A 16,303-nucleotide genomic window follows, 5' to 3' on the forward strand; every position below is an offset into this window, starting at 1 on the left:
TCTCTGCACAGCATACTGTCTTCACTTGAGTCCTCTAGCATCATTTCCTCCAAGTCTCTGTGTTTCCTTCTCAGATTGTAGACCTTACTTTGCAAATGAAATTCCAGAGCTGTATTGTGCCTCTTTTTTTCTGGCTTAGCAGAGGCTGGTAGTAGTAGTAGACAAAGTGTACTGTTTTAGTTCAAATAAGAGTATCCCCTGCTATAGTGTTAATATCAATAAATACATCTTAATGTCGTGATGGAGCAAAGCTGTGACTGCTGAGGATCTTACAGACAGAATACTGCTCAGAAACAGCAAAGAACATTATTACATCTTTTAGCTCCATGGCCTGTGCTCTGACAGATCATTCTGAAGTAGGCTACATCTGCTTTTCATAGTATCAGTTCTCTGATATGCAACTACAGCTCTTTGTTTCATTTGATAGCAAAAAAGATAGAATTTTGTTTGCCTCCTGAGCCCACCTGTTTTTTTAATGCAGTCAGAAGTTTCTGAAGCTCAGCTACCTCTTGCTTAGAAGTCTCAATCTAGTTCTTTCCTTCTTTTAGCACAAATTCCTTTCTGATTACTCAGAGCCTCTTCTAAAGCTGTCTCTGGAGCCTCAGTCCAGGTTCAAAATATGGTCACTTACTCTTTGAAACACAAAACACGAGTCAAAAGAGCTATTTTTTTTTTCCCCTGCGGTCATGACCACAGTACTAAACAAAACAGTCAAATGTAAGTTCTTATTAAAAAATGATTGAGAAAATCTTTCTTTCAATCTTTCTTTACCATTGATTTTGTCAATTCAGTGGGTTCCTGAAATCCATTTAAGTCTACAGATGCAAAAACTGGATATATGTGACATGAAGCACATCTCACTTGGAGCTAGTCATGAGTGAATACATATGTTGATCTACTTTCATACCTCTCATTCTTTCAGACTTCACCTCTCTGCACAGAAAGTTGTAGAGGAAGATGTAGAAGGAAGATGTATTGTCTTGTGAATTAAGGTTTATCAGTTACATGCCACTTCACCCAACTGATTAGCTGTTCAGTACCTGCAGACATGAAATGATATCCATTCTCCCACCAGCAGCTATCCTGGAATCCAGCTACAGAAGTTCTTCATCACAGCCTTGCTCTCAGCAGCGTTGTATTTCTATACCATTGCCACAATTTAACTGCCATCTACCTTATTGGCCTCTTGCATCTGAGCTGCAAAATGGAGGCTTGAGAAGGAAAAAGAAGATGTAACTATCAAGACAAAAACAAATGGGCTGGGTAAGTCAGAATGCGCTGTCTAGAAGGAGCCAATCAAGTTGGGAGAAGGGGCCCAAACTCTCTTCCTGGGGGCCAGTTTCATTCTTGCTAGCATCTTTGCAAATGCTTCTGTTGCTATCAGGAGCCACACAGGTACTGAATTTCATGCATAATGTTAATAAATGGAGTAGTAATTGAAAAATGTCATGAAAGGTGATACTTTAGCTATTTTTGTGTGGTATCTCCAATTACCCTGCATCCCGAGAGACAGTTACTAATTGTGCCTCCTGCTAGTGTTTACCCCAAGGAATCCAAAACAGCAGCAAATAAAATCAAAATGGAAAAACAAACAACAACAACAACAAAAAACCCCAACAAATAGAGCTGAAAGATGAAGAAAAGAGAGCGAGGTCCTGATTCTATGAGGTACAGAGTCCTCTTAAATTGAGGAAATCATTATCCTCTTCCAGTGCATGCTGAGAGGAAAAAGTAACCAACTTAAATAGCTCCTTGCTAGTAGGAAAAAGGAATTCCAGAAAAATTCAATGCACATTCACATCCTGAAGGCATTCCTGCCCTTGTTCCAGATATTTCTCATCATCTCTTGTAAGACAAGACCCTGTCCTTAGAGAAAGGAAGAGATCATTAGACTGAGTTAACGGAATATTGTTACCATCAAGCACTGTACTGAAAACTGGAGGGATGGGAGAAGGCAAATGCTCTTCTTGTTAGTGGAGATGAGAATCTCAGCCCAGAATCCATTAAGCCACATAGATTCTTCTTGCCTCATCTGAGGAGATATAACAAGACTTTGTCTTCGTGGCTTGGTGTTTGCATGTACTGCTGTGATTGTGTCGGGGGAGGTAGGAATAGAGGCATCAGACTCCCAGTACAGCTTTGTATTTAACAAGAGAAGAGGGGGAGAGAAAATATTGCTGTGGGAAGAAGGAATTGTATCTTGCTACACAGGGGTTTTTGGAGAAGGCACTTTGTCAACGTATTCACATGCACAGCTGTGATAATTACTTTTCACTTCCCTAGCTCACATGCAGTGCCTACCTCTGTGGGAGGCTTTTCCTTTAGCTCCGATGAGAGGAGTGATTTTGGTGTCTTCTACATGCTTCATGATCTGTCTCCCATTAATCTGACTGAAACTACAGAGACCATAGTCTCAGCTTTCCTGTTTTTGCTACCCCACCCCACACTACTCTCTCTAACTTCTAATGATTGATTGCTGCAAGAAAGAAGACACACTCCAGCAACTTAGGTATCATCTTTTCAATCAGACACACTTTCTTGCTTAACTACATACCTATGTAAACCTGCTGGACTTACACTCAATGCATATTCACAGCCCTGCCAACTTGAAATCACATGTCTTAGTTCCTTATATTCAAGATTCAACTTTATCTCCAGCTCCTACTGCTCACTGTTTCTAATGTCTGTATCTGACACCAATCATGAGTGGCTGTTAAGGATTTTTCGCCAAGCTCTAGACTGTTATCTGGGCAAAACTCTTCCTGATATCAAGCTGTCCAGAGAATGAATCAGATTTCAGTATTTAGGGCAATGTAATTTATGCCATAGAAGTGATCTCATAACAGTTAACACTTCTTGTCCTGTTTGTCTCATTCTTCTAAGGCACTACAGCTTACTTGACAGATCAGTGCCCTGGGATACAGGTTTTACTCTCAGCTTTGGATAGCCATGTGAACTCAAGCAAAACATTTTCTATCTCTTCATCCTCTTCTGTAAAATGAGGACTGCCTCTGTAAGTAGTGAAGGGTCTACTGATAAAAGGGTAATGCAGAAGAGTTAGTGGTATTATTATTACTTATTCTTGCATGGTCTTTCTATTATCATCTTGCAGCAAGATCTTGTCATGGTGAGCAGTGTGCTAGAAGAAAAGCTTACATAGTTGCTACATGCTGCCATTTTAGACTTTGGTAAGAAAATACACTGACAGTATCCCACTTGCAAACAAGTGCATTATTTCCCAAAGCACTATATAAAATGTGTAAATATGCTCATCTCTGAAATGCAGCTGTTTCTGGTATAAGATACGAGCGTTGGCCACTGTAGTTTGTAATGAAGCCGGCAGCATAACAACTCTGATTCCTTACTGCTTTGTAAGCCGTATTGTCATTTGTGCTTGAGGTACTGGGATGTGAACTGTTCAGTGAGGACTTCCTAGCATCTCAAAACAATGTCACAAAAGAGAAAATAACTTCACAATAGAAAGACAATTAAGAATGTGCCCTGCTGTCAATTAGACAAAATAGTGAGAGGAAAATGATGACAGATTTTCACCAGCATGTGAACAGGAATAATACCCTAATTGATTGTGTGTGCAGCCTGTGAAGGGACATAGGTGGGTAAGGTCCCCAACATCTGTCCTGAAAAGCAGGGCTCACATCCCATAGTGATGAGAACTAGTCATATACATTGTGGGCTTACAGTAGCGTGTTCCTTCCTAGAGCACAGGACTCACAGATTGGGAAGTTGCCTTCAACCATTTAGTTTCCACTACAGAGAAGGGTCAAATGTATCTTGTTCAGTCCAAAATGGCACCTAAGTTGTTGCTGTCCAATGTCACCACTGTGTAAAATAAAGCTCAGCTGACTACTAGTACAAAGTCTGCAGCCTTTTTCTGCAGCCTATCTGTTAAGCATAATGTTCACTATGTGTTGTTTATTATTCCTGAGTAGGAAGCCTCATGAAAATAGAACATAAACCCCTGCCATTCCCTCTCTCCCCCTACCTACATTAAGGTATCATTACAGTCATACACATAAATGAACCAAGCATTTGAAAACTCGCCAGCCTCTACAGGATAAGGTTTCTGGAGCTTCTGGTTCTCCTGCATTCTAGTTTCCAGTGGGCCCTTTGTCATTATCCTTCCAACTCTGCCATGCTGCTGCCCTCTTTTCTGTTGGTTTACATCTCCCTGCATAGACTACCTCTGCAGGACCCAGAAGAGTGGTATATTCTATTCTACGACTGCTGCATGGAGTTGGAGAGTATGTAGATGCATGCACCCATGGTCCTGAGGCAATGCTCCACACTTGTTTTCAAGCTTGGGATTTGAAGAGCAAGCTAGTATGGATCAAGAACCAGCCTGAAGGTTGCCTACAGCAGTGTAGAGACACGCTGTAGACTCCTCTCATCCTCTTTTTCTCACCTTCCCTTGTCACTAGTCTTTCCTCTTCTACTGATCTGTAAAGCAAACAGAGTCTGATTCTTCTCTTGAAAAATAAGAAGATACTTTCACATTCGGGGGGGATAAATATCTTTAAATATCTTGAGACTGTTGGTTTTTGGGTTTTTTTTGGGGGGGAGGGGGGAGCCAAAGCTTTTTATCCATCAAAGACATACTCTGGTATTCCCTGTCCTCTTGGCTGTATAAAAGCCATGGTAAAAGAGGCGACAGATGTGGTACAATAGTTATAGACAGAGCATGTCTACTGAAGTTTATGTATTCAGCTTGATAAACTCAATCCTTTCTTGGCAGGAACAAGGGACCAGCAGTGGATGTTGCTGCAGCTAACATGGAGATCAGTATTTTCCCAAATGAGCAATGAATTCTTGGGGGAAACATTACAGCTATTGGCTGTGCCATCCCAAATGATTGATACAGCAAGAATGCATAGAATCTGATAGACTAATAGCTAACTCAGACTAACTAGCCCCAGTAATAGAACATAAGGCAGTTCCAGAAGAACCATAACATCCAGTGATATATACAAGTGTTCTCTCTCATCTCTTCAACTTTGAAGCTACATAGTTAAGTGAGTTCAGCTATTTTCATTTAAGTGATAATAGAATCTGGCTCTTAGACTTACCTGGACTGCAAAGTAGTATAAATTACTGATCGGAGCCATTCAGTCTACCTATCTTAGGAGTTTGACTGGATATAGATTTATTGGCACAAGACATTATACAAGAAAACTGCTTGAAGAAATGTCTTCAGCATGAGAACCAAGGAATGATCAGGCAACAGAAAGATTCCTCAAATTCTCTGCAAGTTCAGATGAAGGTTAGTTATCCAGTGTATGTGGATATCAGAACAATCCCTGAGGACAAATCCAGATACTCAGTTACTTTGGTGAAGGGGGCCATGTGAGTACCTGGGCAGACATGGGCAATTCATTGGTGTCCTACTGGGAATGGACTTGTAAATTAAAAGCTGTCAAACGAAAGAGAAGGACTTTGTGAGAATGCTGAAACGACTGCAGAGACGAAACTTTTCCTGGAGCAGCCCCAAAGAGACAGAAACAGTATTTCTCTTGGGGGGGTGTAAAACCAAGGAAGGACAGGACTGAGCTTGGTTCCACAAATGAAGAGAGGTCATAATCTATATTTCTTTTGGAAAACGCCACCATGTATAAAGTCCACTAAGGACCTCAGGGCAAAAACTGTGCCTCTCCAGGAGGCAGATCTGAGAATGTTCTACAGAGGTGGTGCCCACACAGGCACAGCAGCATGAAGATGCAGAATGCTGAGGCTGAAGGAAGTACTGTCAGAACAACTCTTCACTGGACCAGAATAGTGTGAATCACTTTGGAGGACTGCCTGGAAATCTACATGAGAGAGACAAACAGATTGACAGCAAGGTCCTGAATGTTAATAGAATGTTCAGAATTTTGAGAAAAAAACAACCAAGTATAGAAAGACTGAAGAAAACCCCAAGACTCCTTAAGATTCATAACATTCTAAGTGTCAATTTTGTACTGCACTTGAGAAAGATGTAGATGCTTTAGTGTGTTACAGCAAATATAAATCAAACTATTTGATAGCGATCGTCTCAACTAGCAGCTTATGTCCACGTAAATATTGACAGGTGCATTAAGATGATCCACCAACTTCACATGCAAATCCAGGAGCAGCAAGTCTCCACTTGGCAATGGTAGATCTCCACCTAGGTGCCCATTGGATTCCTACAGTAATTTCCCAATTCTTTGTAACTTTAATATTCCAAGACTTTTAAAAGGTGTACATAGAACACTAGCTCTGTAAAATTAGTGCATTAGTTCCCAGGTTTGAGTGAGTAACAGTGATCTCAGATGGGGTGGAAGAAAGAGAGCTTGTAGTTTCCACTGCAGAAAAGGATTCAGAGTGAACTGAACTCATTACACAGAAGTGTCCATGCTGGAGAGAGACGTTCTAAAAGCCTCAACACCTGGAGAAACTTAGATCGGAACTCACATCTTGTCAAGCATTAGAAAACGTCACCATGACACAGGACTTTTGGAAGCCAAGCTTCATTAGCTCTGCAGCTCATCGACCCCCCTGGTTCTTGTCTAAAAGAGGGCAGGAAGGACAAGTTTTGTCATTTTTTCTTTCTTCAAAAGCAGCTCAATTTCCCCAAAACATCCCTGCTCAGATGTGACTAATCACGGAAAATATTGATCCCATCCTATCCCTGTCAGAAAGTTATAACTTCAGAGTACACGAAAATAACAGCTGATCAATGAACACAATCTTAGCAAAGACAATAAAAATAATACCTGAATAAGAAGCAGACTGTGGGTTCACGCACAAAGTAGAGTACAGGGGAAACAAACAAACAAACAAACAAACAAACAAACAAACCACATTACAAAATAGAACAAATATATCTTTATAATTCTGTAGTACCAAAACTCTGACCTTAAATTAAAATACCATAGGAAAACATTGCAAACTTATGACATGGAGAATCAGGATGCTGCTTTCTCATTGTTCAATGCTATCTCTGTGATGAGTCGCTATAGCTATTGTCAACACTCATTTACACTAGTGGATGCGTGTGTATTTGTGTGCGAGGACAGATAGACAAAATCTGGTACAGATCCTCAGGTGATGTAAATTCCCATTGCTGTATTGACGTCAGCAAAGATACGCTGATTTCCTCCAGCTAACAATTTGCCTTTCTGTATGTAAAAAGCACAGAAGCTAGGTGCTGTTTCAACTTTGCTCTCAGACACGTTAGACAAATGCTCATGCAAATACATTCCATCTCACACGTGTAAATATACGTATTGCCTTGCAGTACACATTCAAGCAGCAGCGGGAGATTTATGCTTCCTCCTATGCTGAAATGTATAAAAAGGACTGCTCCCGATCTGCCTGCCCACTGCTATCTGTAACAATATATCCCCAGTTGCTTTGCTACAGATCTTAAAATATACAGAGATGAAAGGGACGGTCCAGCATCAGAAGTCTGTTAAAAATATATTAGGAGGGATTGAACTTTGATTCTAAGACTCCTCTAACTAAAAGATCTTTCTGCCTCTTCGACAAGGCCATTAAGCAGAACAAATCCAATCTCATTTTCTTACCTAGAGCTTACTAAATGAAATTGCAATCTGCAGTACAGATGAATACAAGAATATTACTAGTTTGTTTCAGGATACCCTTCTCTGGGGGAAAAAAATGCATATAATTTTAAAATTGCATGAAAAAGAAAGAAAAAAAAGGTCACATTTCAGGCTCTGTCTCCACAAACAACTCTTCTCATTTGCTCATGTGTTCTTACATGAGCTCTATGGAACGCAGCCCAAGTAATGATCAGAGGCTACAGGTAATTTGTGGCAAATGAAATATTTTCCATCTGTTTCGCAAAGGAATATTTCTGGCTATCTATAATGTTTTTCAAATGGAGAAATAACAAAAGATTTCACTCCAGAGAGTGAATGGGGGAAAAAAAAAAAAAGAGAGAGAGAAAGAAAGAAAACATTGCTGAAAAATAGAAGGAAATGGGGAAAAAAGGCAACAAAACAATTATAGTTAAAATAACAGCAAAAGCAGAGGGAGTAGAAACCCTAGGTACAGAAAGATAAACTCTTTTAAAATACTTTTTTACTCTTTCCACTTTTATTCCAGGGCAGAACAAATAAAGTCTAAATCATCAGGATAGAGAAATCACTGTAATTAAACAAATCTGTTTGTTTTGCTTGCAGAAATTTTGCTTTATCAGGTAAGCAGTTATTTTGAATGAGCAGAGAGCAAGCAAAAACTAAACAAAGACCAAAGTGCCAGGTGACAAGCTCTGCTCTGGTGTCATCAGAGGACTAGAAAGGCATCCAAAGCTTATTGCAGCTTACTCAGAGTAAAAGCAAATAATGTCTTGTATGGTATAGGTGGGGATGTGTACTACGCCTCATATAAGTAGCCATTTGCTGCATGCATAAACTACATACCATGCTTAAACTGTATATTCCTGTGTGCACATCGTTCTGTGAAGGACATGGAAATATCAGTCACTCGTTGCTGTCTGTGAGCGGGTGTTCTTCCACTCTTATGTGCTGCACAGTACGGAACAGCCTGCCTAACAGTCACCTGGCACTGAGTCCCTGGCAGGAATTCTCAAGGGCACTTTTAATACCTATTCATTTTGGGGTATTTTTCCTTTTTTAAAAATTCCAAACGGTCGTGCAAGAATTCTTCTGATGGCTAACAGTGCTGCCATGTGAGTCCGTTGCTCCTGAAGTCCATTCATGAGCCCTAACCTTGGATCTGCCTCAGAAGTGACACCAAGTTGGCCAATACGAAATGTATACAAGAAAGGCATCCTTGCTACCAGGGAAGAGCAGCCTGGCTACAATAGAACATATAATTGAGTGACATAACATTTTCTCTATCTAACAAGAAAAACAAAACAATGCATTTGCACCCCTTCATTTGATCATTTAAAAATGCACATCCTTTGCTGTTGCTTTCAGCGTCAGCTTCTCTTCTTGAAAGGTCAGTGTGAGTCCTTGTGACCACAGGCTCTGCTCTAACAGGGCTCAGGACTCAGAACCCAGCAGCATCTGTCCAAAGCAGCACTAGGCAGTATTTCACACAGATTCCTGCCTTATTACTACCTCAGTGACACTTCTAGACAGCCAGAGAGATTTTCCATAATGGTATTTTTAGGCCTTGATACTGTGTTGCTCCATCCAGGATATTACAGAGCACCATACAGGTGCTGTCCCCATGGGTGGAATTCCTCATGCCATCTTTACAAGCAATTTCAAACCTATAATTTCATCCTGATCTCTTCCTAAACTGCGACTTTTTCCTTCTCTTTCTTCATCCGTGATTTCTTATAATATTGTTATGAATCATTAATTCCATATTTCTTTTCCTGGGACTTTTCCAACCCTGATGCTGATGTGACGCAGGTGTGTTCACACCATAAAGAAAGTCTTCGTCTGATTATCACGTGAATGGAACCAGTACAAATACTAAAATGGGACACAGAATCTACTTTCTTTTTTGCATCTCATCGTGATCTTTATTTCAGCCTCACCTAAGCAGAGCTTTAGCATCTATGTAGTTACGCCAATGTAAACCTCTGTCATTTGAAACCAGCTTACAGCAACGTACTCCAAATAACTTTTGATGGTGAAGCTGTGCATCACTCTCAGAGATCTGCAGAACCCAGGGCAGCACCAATGGAACTATTTCTGCTGTGTGAAACCTCAAGGGAATTGAACTCTGAAATAGGGTGGGGGAAATATGAATCTAAAAGAATGGAAGCAGAGGGCAAATCACCCAGAGTTAAAGGAATGGGTATCCGGGCTATGGAAGCAATTCAGAGTTTCTCTGTCCTTTCTTTTATTTATTTATTTATTTATTTATTTATTTTTGCTGGTGCAATGCGCAAATATAGCAAAATATGTTAATAGTAAGCCATAATATTTACAGTTATTGTTAGTATCCATTGAAATCAGTGGGATTTTGTCTAATGCCTTTACCCTGGAGATAATCCATAGAATAGAACATTAATGCATAGTTAAAAGGAAAAAATTATGGAAAACAGCACCTCTGAATATGCAGCATCTTCAGTTTAAAGTTACGTAATTGAACTTTTGAAATTAAACAAAAATATAGCAAACAGCCTCAGACCACAAACCCAACTGAGTCTAACACTGTCTTTTAAAGTACGTCTCTCTACTGAGATAAAAAATACTATCCTAGCCCAACCCAAAATAGAAGAGGTTTCAACCTAATGCAAATATATATGAGCTATAAGACCTCTGGGAAAATTGTAGAAAAATTCTTCTAAGAGTTCTGAGAGTTTGTTTTGCATGAGGAGATTATCTTATAGAGCAAACACAGACTAATAATTTAAAGGAAGTATCTAGCTTCTTTATGTTGTACTGCTTCTACACCTTGTTTTCAATGTTGGTGACATAGTTGAGAGAAGACCTGGGATGATACACAGAATGCTCATAAATTGCATCTGTGCCTTTCAATGGAAAGAACTATAATGGGATACTGGCTATTATTGTGATTGAATTAATCAAAGTGAGTTTTGCAGATAATGCATAGGCTTAAAATCCGAAGTCCTTCCATAGGCAGAGTTCCCATTGAGAGAGTTTCACCGACAAAAAGACTGCAGGATTCAGGCCGTTTAGAGTCAGTGTGCTGAATTCAGCCCTGTGGCACTTCTCTGATACTCAATGACCGGCACCAAGGATTGGAAATGAAGGTAGTTTGCTGATAAAGAAGGGAAGGAACATTTATACTCACATTTGTTGATACTTGGGATGGTCCCTTAAGACAAGAGGCTGCCTAGTAAGGGTGATTTAAGCTATGCTAATTTGGCAACCTGTATTTTTGAAGCAAAACATTCCATGACGAATGACCTTATTTTTTTGTTTTTAAAGCTGTGAGGTGCTTATGCAATAGACTCCTAAGGTAGAAAGAGACAGATGCCGTGGAATAATAATCAGCCTAATTCTTGCCGAGGATCTCTGCAAAACCTTTCTGCTTGTCTCTCCTTTCATAGGTAAGCTCAGTGCCACCACTCGCACACAATACGCAGCAACAATTAGCGTGCCTTTGCAAAACTCAGGAATTCTTCTCTTCTGGAGGATGATTGATGTTTTTTTCCTCTTTAAAAATACATTTAAACAACAACAACTTATTGAAGAAATCTAATAATGAAAATAAGACTCAACTTTCCCTTAAAAGAAGAGATGCTTCTGTTGTGGCTTTTTCTTGCAAGCCCCTTACAGAAGACTGCCCATGAATAGTCACGCGTGCCCAAAAGCTCAGCTCTTCTCTTCTATCCAGATCTTGAGGTGAGCTGGGCTGCTTTAAAAGCTCAGTCCGAGCTCAAAATGAGCAAAACCCCTGCGCTGTGTCTGAAGTGAGAAGAGGCATCACTAGGACATTTAAACACGCTGACCAGAACCCCGTGTTTTGTGATGCAGAGGAAATTCCATTACAGACAGGCACCGCCTGGGTGCTGCTTTTACCACTAATTTCAGCCACTGCGTCTCATCAGGTTAAATATAATTTCTCTTCTGTTTCGAGTGGCCATTTTCTGTAGCGAACAGGCAGTTCCTATGCTCTAGGCTAAAGGGAAAAAATAGAGAACACTGAATTTCAGGGCTCATCATACAGGGAAAAAACATGTTCATTTTTAGGGAGGAAGGAAGGGAGCGCAGATACCTAATCTGTGTAAGCATCAAAATATGAGTCCCCTGCTGTCACACAAAATCCAAAATACAACTCTCAGGTTGGCCAGCTGGATCACAAGGGATACTGGGCATGCTGTCAAATAGGTGGTGAAAGATCCTCCACATCCAAGTTGCTGTTAAGTTAGATTTTGCAGTCTCTTTGATATCCTTCTAACAGTCAGAGATGAGAAAGGATGAAACTCAGTAAATACAATCAATGAGGAAAAGAAAGAAACCTGCGGGAGTGAGAAATGTAGACTACTTTGCATCTCTCACATTTGCCATTCTACACAAAGATTTTGGTTTGCCTAAGCTATAGAAGGAAACAGAAGCAATCTATTTTAATCTTCCTGAGTGAGCAGTGCTGCAGGGATTGCTCTGTTATCCCCAGCATGAGCCCTGACTTTCCACAAAGAGGATACATCTATCTATCTATCTATCTATCTATCTATCTATCTATCTATCTATCTATCTATCCTTCCATCCATCCATCCATCCATCCATCCATCCATCCATCCATCATACAGATTACGGTATGAAATGTCAGCAATCAGCAGTGTTCTTAATGCACATCTCTGTGCCTCTGGATATGAAGGAAAGGTCTGCAATTCTTCCCTCAGTCAAATCCCACTGCAAAAATCTCAGATAAGGAGGTATTTAGACTCATGCACAAAAATTGATTCCTCAATCTGCCTAATGACGTATGCTAGAAACTGTTCAGAAGAAAGGAAAGCTGTTGTTGATACAATGTTTCTAACAGACCCTTCACTGCAGAGATTCACTATTTAAGAACCAATGAGGTTGATCATGCATTTTTACACAGGTTTCTTACTGCTTTGACTTGAATGACTTAAACTAAGCTGGATTCTGGATTTACAGCACTCGGCATGAGCTCTGGATCTGGCCCTATGCTATGTCTTTTTAAAACTTCATTCATTGCATGCTAAATAAGGGCCAGATCCTGCAAATGCAAATGCTTACACCTATCTCAATATTCTCTCTTAATCAGAACATTCCCTTTAAGTTGTGATTGCGACATTGATTCATCACAGTGCAGTGTTTTAGGAGCACGGACCTGTCTTTTGGGATTCAAGCATGCCTTCACTGTAGATAATCCTTTAATAGTATTTCCTCAATAGTAATTTCTCCGATGATTTTCATGTGATAGATGCTCTATGCTTTTATGAAGTGCTGTAACTCCACTCAACCCCAACTGAAAATCAAGCTCCATGTCATAGTTATGCTGCTGCATTCAAAGCCAACATGAGAGAGAAGGGGGCCTTTCATTTAAAGTGTCAAAAGACATACAGAAAACATTTTGCTCTATACATTGCGCCATATACTTTATTCGTTTTTGATGTGACCACAAGCAAAATAATAGGGCTCATTCTAGTAAAGAAATGCGGATCTAGTTTTACTACTTACTTTAACTTCTTTCTTACATAAAAGAAACCACATCAGAGACTGCGCTCCTTCTCTTCCTAACTTTGCTACCTGGATTCAAGCAGAACACATTCCCTTGCTTTCAAAGTGCCTCAACATAGCCCAGTAAGCTGTAATTACCAGCTGGTGAACCGATGGCATATACTGGATGTGTAACTCAAGAAAATGTGACTCTCCAACAGTAGCTTCTTCCACCGGCTATCATCAGGAATGCTCATCCTTGTTTACTAGACACGCATGCACAGGGAGCATTATCAGTATTCAGCTCTAGTATGAAGCTTTCTTCACTGGAGAGGAAAGACCAGCAAAAATACTTTGTCCTTTTGAGGACCTGGATCAGTATCAGGTGCCACTCGCCAAAAATACATACATGAAGGCAACCGACACAGAAGTGTGAGATGCATCGCATATGTCAAACATACGAACAGCATCTATACCTCTCTGAACCCACACACGTCACGTGTGGCATAATGCATATCCGAGACCCTTGCATCAGTGAGGGCAGGAAATCCCAGCTCTCGGGAAGGAGTGGGAATTTTCCTTCCCAGGATGACGGCTTTTTGACAGGTACCAGTGACTTAAGGCAAACAGAAGCTGCTGTCCTTAGCAAAGCTTCTCGCCGCCTGGGCTGCACCGCACTCACCTCCTCAGCGACCGATTTATTTATGACAGTCAATGAGGGCACGGTGCTGTGTGTGAGCAGCGCGGGTGAGCGACCCGCAGACGCCCGCACCTGCACACGGCGGCGGCGCCCGGCTCCGATCCGCGCTCTGCCCTCTCTCCCAAGGAGGGATTCCCCACCCACCCACACGCCGCCCCCTCTCCCCTCCTCACTCACTCCGGTCTCCGGCTCAGGATGCCTTTCCCGATGGCCTGGGGGGCCTTGTGCTGGAGCAGCGAGGAGCAGCAGCCCTTCTCCCTGCCGTCCTTTTCGACGGGGTGCTGGTGGGGCTGCGCGGCGGGATGCTGGTGCCCGGCGGCCCGGCCCGGTCCCGCGGTCGCCGCTTTGCCCGCGGGCTGCGGCGCCGGGAGCTGTTGGTGGTGCTGGAGGGGCTCGGGCTGGCCCGGCGGCGGTGGCGGCGGCGGGGGCTGCTCGGCCGGAGGGCCCGCGGGCGGCGCGGGGGCGGCGGGGGGCTCGGCGGGAGCCGGCTGCTGCCCGCGGAGGTTGCGGTTCTCGGTGCTCAGCTCGTCCAGCCGCCTCTCCAGCTCGTCGATGCGCTGCCGCTGGGTGTGGATGAGGCTCTGCTGGTTCTGCACGATGGCGGTGAGCTCCTTCAGGTAGAGCACGGCGCGCACCGGGTTCTCCAGCAGGCTCTCCATGCCCCGGCTGCCGGACCGGGCCCCTCTGCCCGGCCGCCGGAGCTCCGGCGTTGCGGGGAGGCGCCTGGCCGCCCCTCGCGCGCACACACACACACACTCACGCACGCTCGCTCACGAACGCGCGCGCCCGCCTGACCGACGGGCACGCGCGCGGGCACGCGCGACCAGCGGCCGCTCGCTCACGCGCGCGGGGAGCGAAGCCCGGCGGCTCGGCGCCTGCCCGGGCCCCCACGAACCACGCGCGGCGAGAACGGGGGAAGGAGAGAGGGAAGAAAGGGGCGGGTTCCGCCGCCCAGACCCCGCCCCGACCCGCCGCGCACGCGCAGGGGGCAGGGGGATACAGGCAGCGGTGAGGTGCGCGGGTTGGGCTGTGCGACCGAGGGGCCGTCCGCTCTCCGGTGCCGAGGGGAAGGTGCGGCGGGAGAGGGCTCCGCCTGGAGGCTCTGCCCGCCGTAGAGCCTGTTGCAGCGCCCTGTCCCCCCCGAGCGGCATCTGTAGATGTTGCTTTGCTGCTTGCTTCTTTTTTTTTTCCCGTCGTGCTGAAGTGACTACCGTGATTTGGGCTGGTTTTGTCTGCCCAGAGCTCGTGTTCTTTTGCTTATCTTGCTAACGTGCAGAAGGCGGGGCCAAAGCTGAACCTAGGGAGATAAATGTTGGAAACTGCTGGATCTTCATAAATAGTCATAGAATCACCACGGTTGCAAAACACCTCCGAGATTATCCAGTCCAACCTCCCTCCAATCATCAGTATTTCACACTGACCACATCCCTCAGTGCCACGTCCACACATTTCTTGTACACCTCCAAGGATGCTGACTCCACCACCTCCCTGGACAGCCTGTTGCAGCACCTGACAAGCCTCTTGGAGAGGAAGTACTTCCTTACATCCAACCTGAATCTCCCCTGATTGAACTTGAGGCCATTCTCTCTCATCCTATTGCTAGTTACATGGGAGAAGAGGCCAACCCCACCTCACCACATCCTCCTTTCAGATAGTAGTGGAGAGTGATAAGGTCTCCCCTGAGACTCTTCCAGCCTGAACAACCCCAGCTCCCTCAGTCACTCCCCTCTGTCACAGGAGGAGCTTCAGTCTGTGAAGCTCCAGACCCCTCACAACTTCACTGCCCTTCTCTGGACACATTCCAGGATCTCAATGTCTTTCTTGTATCAAGGAGCCCAAAACTGGACACAGCACTCGGCCTGGCCTCACCAGTGCTGAGTACAAAGAGATGGTCTCTTCTCTGTTCCTGCTGACTGCGCTATTTCTGACACAAGCCACGATGACATTGGCCTTCTTGGCCACTTGGGCACACTGCTGGCTCATGTTCAGCTGAGTGTCAATCCGCATTCCCAGGTCTGTTTCTTCTACACAGTCTTCCAGACGCTCTGCTCCAAGCCTGTAGGATTTCTTGGGGTTGCTGTGGCCGAAGTGCAGAACCCGGCATTTGGTCTTGTTGAACTTCATCCCATTGGCCTCAGCCTAGCTATCCAGTCTGTCCAGATCCCTCTGCAGGACCTTTCTTCACATAGGCAAATCGACACTTCCTCCCAGGTTGGTGTCACCTGCAAACTTACTGAGCATGCACTCAATGCCCTCATCCAGGTCATCAATAAAGACTGAACAGGATAGGCCTCAGGGCCAACCCCTGTGGAACACTACTTGTGACCAGTCACCAGCTGGATTTAACTCCATTCACCACCACTGTCTTGGCCCAACAATCCAGGCAGCTCTTTACCCAGCAAAGAGAGTACCTGTCCAAGCCATGGGCTACCAGGTTTTCCAGGAGGTTAGCCACTCTTTTGAAGCTTTGGTCTCCATCAACTGCTTAAAAAGAGAACAAGACTCTGTGTGGAGTTGGTGC

At 43.7% G+C, this 16,303-nt stretch overlaps 1 protein-coding gene across 6 annotated transcripts in view; it reads right to left on the reverse strand.

Moving 5' to 3' along the window:
• Nucleotides 1-14,539, reverse strand: part of IQSEC3 (IQ motif and Sec7 domain ArfGEF 3) — a 102,454-nt gene extending 87,915 nt beyond the window's left edge. For 5 of the 6 annotated variants that reach the window (XM_052667504.1, XM_052667508.1, XM_052667507.1 and 2 more), the window contains exon 1: nt 13,960-13,987. Coding sequence is in view for 1 of the 6 variants with exons in the window: in XM_052667503.1 (XP_052523463.1) it covers nt 13,960-14,441 (482 nt within the window). In the remaining 5 variants the exon portion in view is untranslated. Of the gene's footprint in view, nt 1-13,959 lie in introns of all 6 variants that reach the window. The other variant, XM_052667503.1, reaches the window with a different exon arrangement.
• Nucleotides 14,540-16,303: the final 1,764 nt, after the last annotated feature.

Source organism: Tympanuchus pallidicinctus, unplaced genomic scaffold (assembly GCF_026119805.1).
Source record: "Tympanuchus pallidicinctus isolate F22 unplaced genomic scaffold, pur_lepc_1.0 scaffold8, whole genome shotgun sequence".
Lineage (NCBI taxonomy): Eukaryota > Metazoa > Chordata > Aves > Galliformes > Phasianidae > Tympanuchus > Tympanuchus pallidicinctus.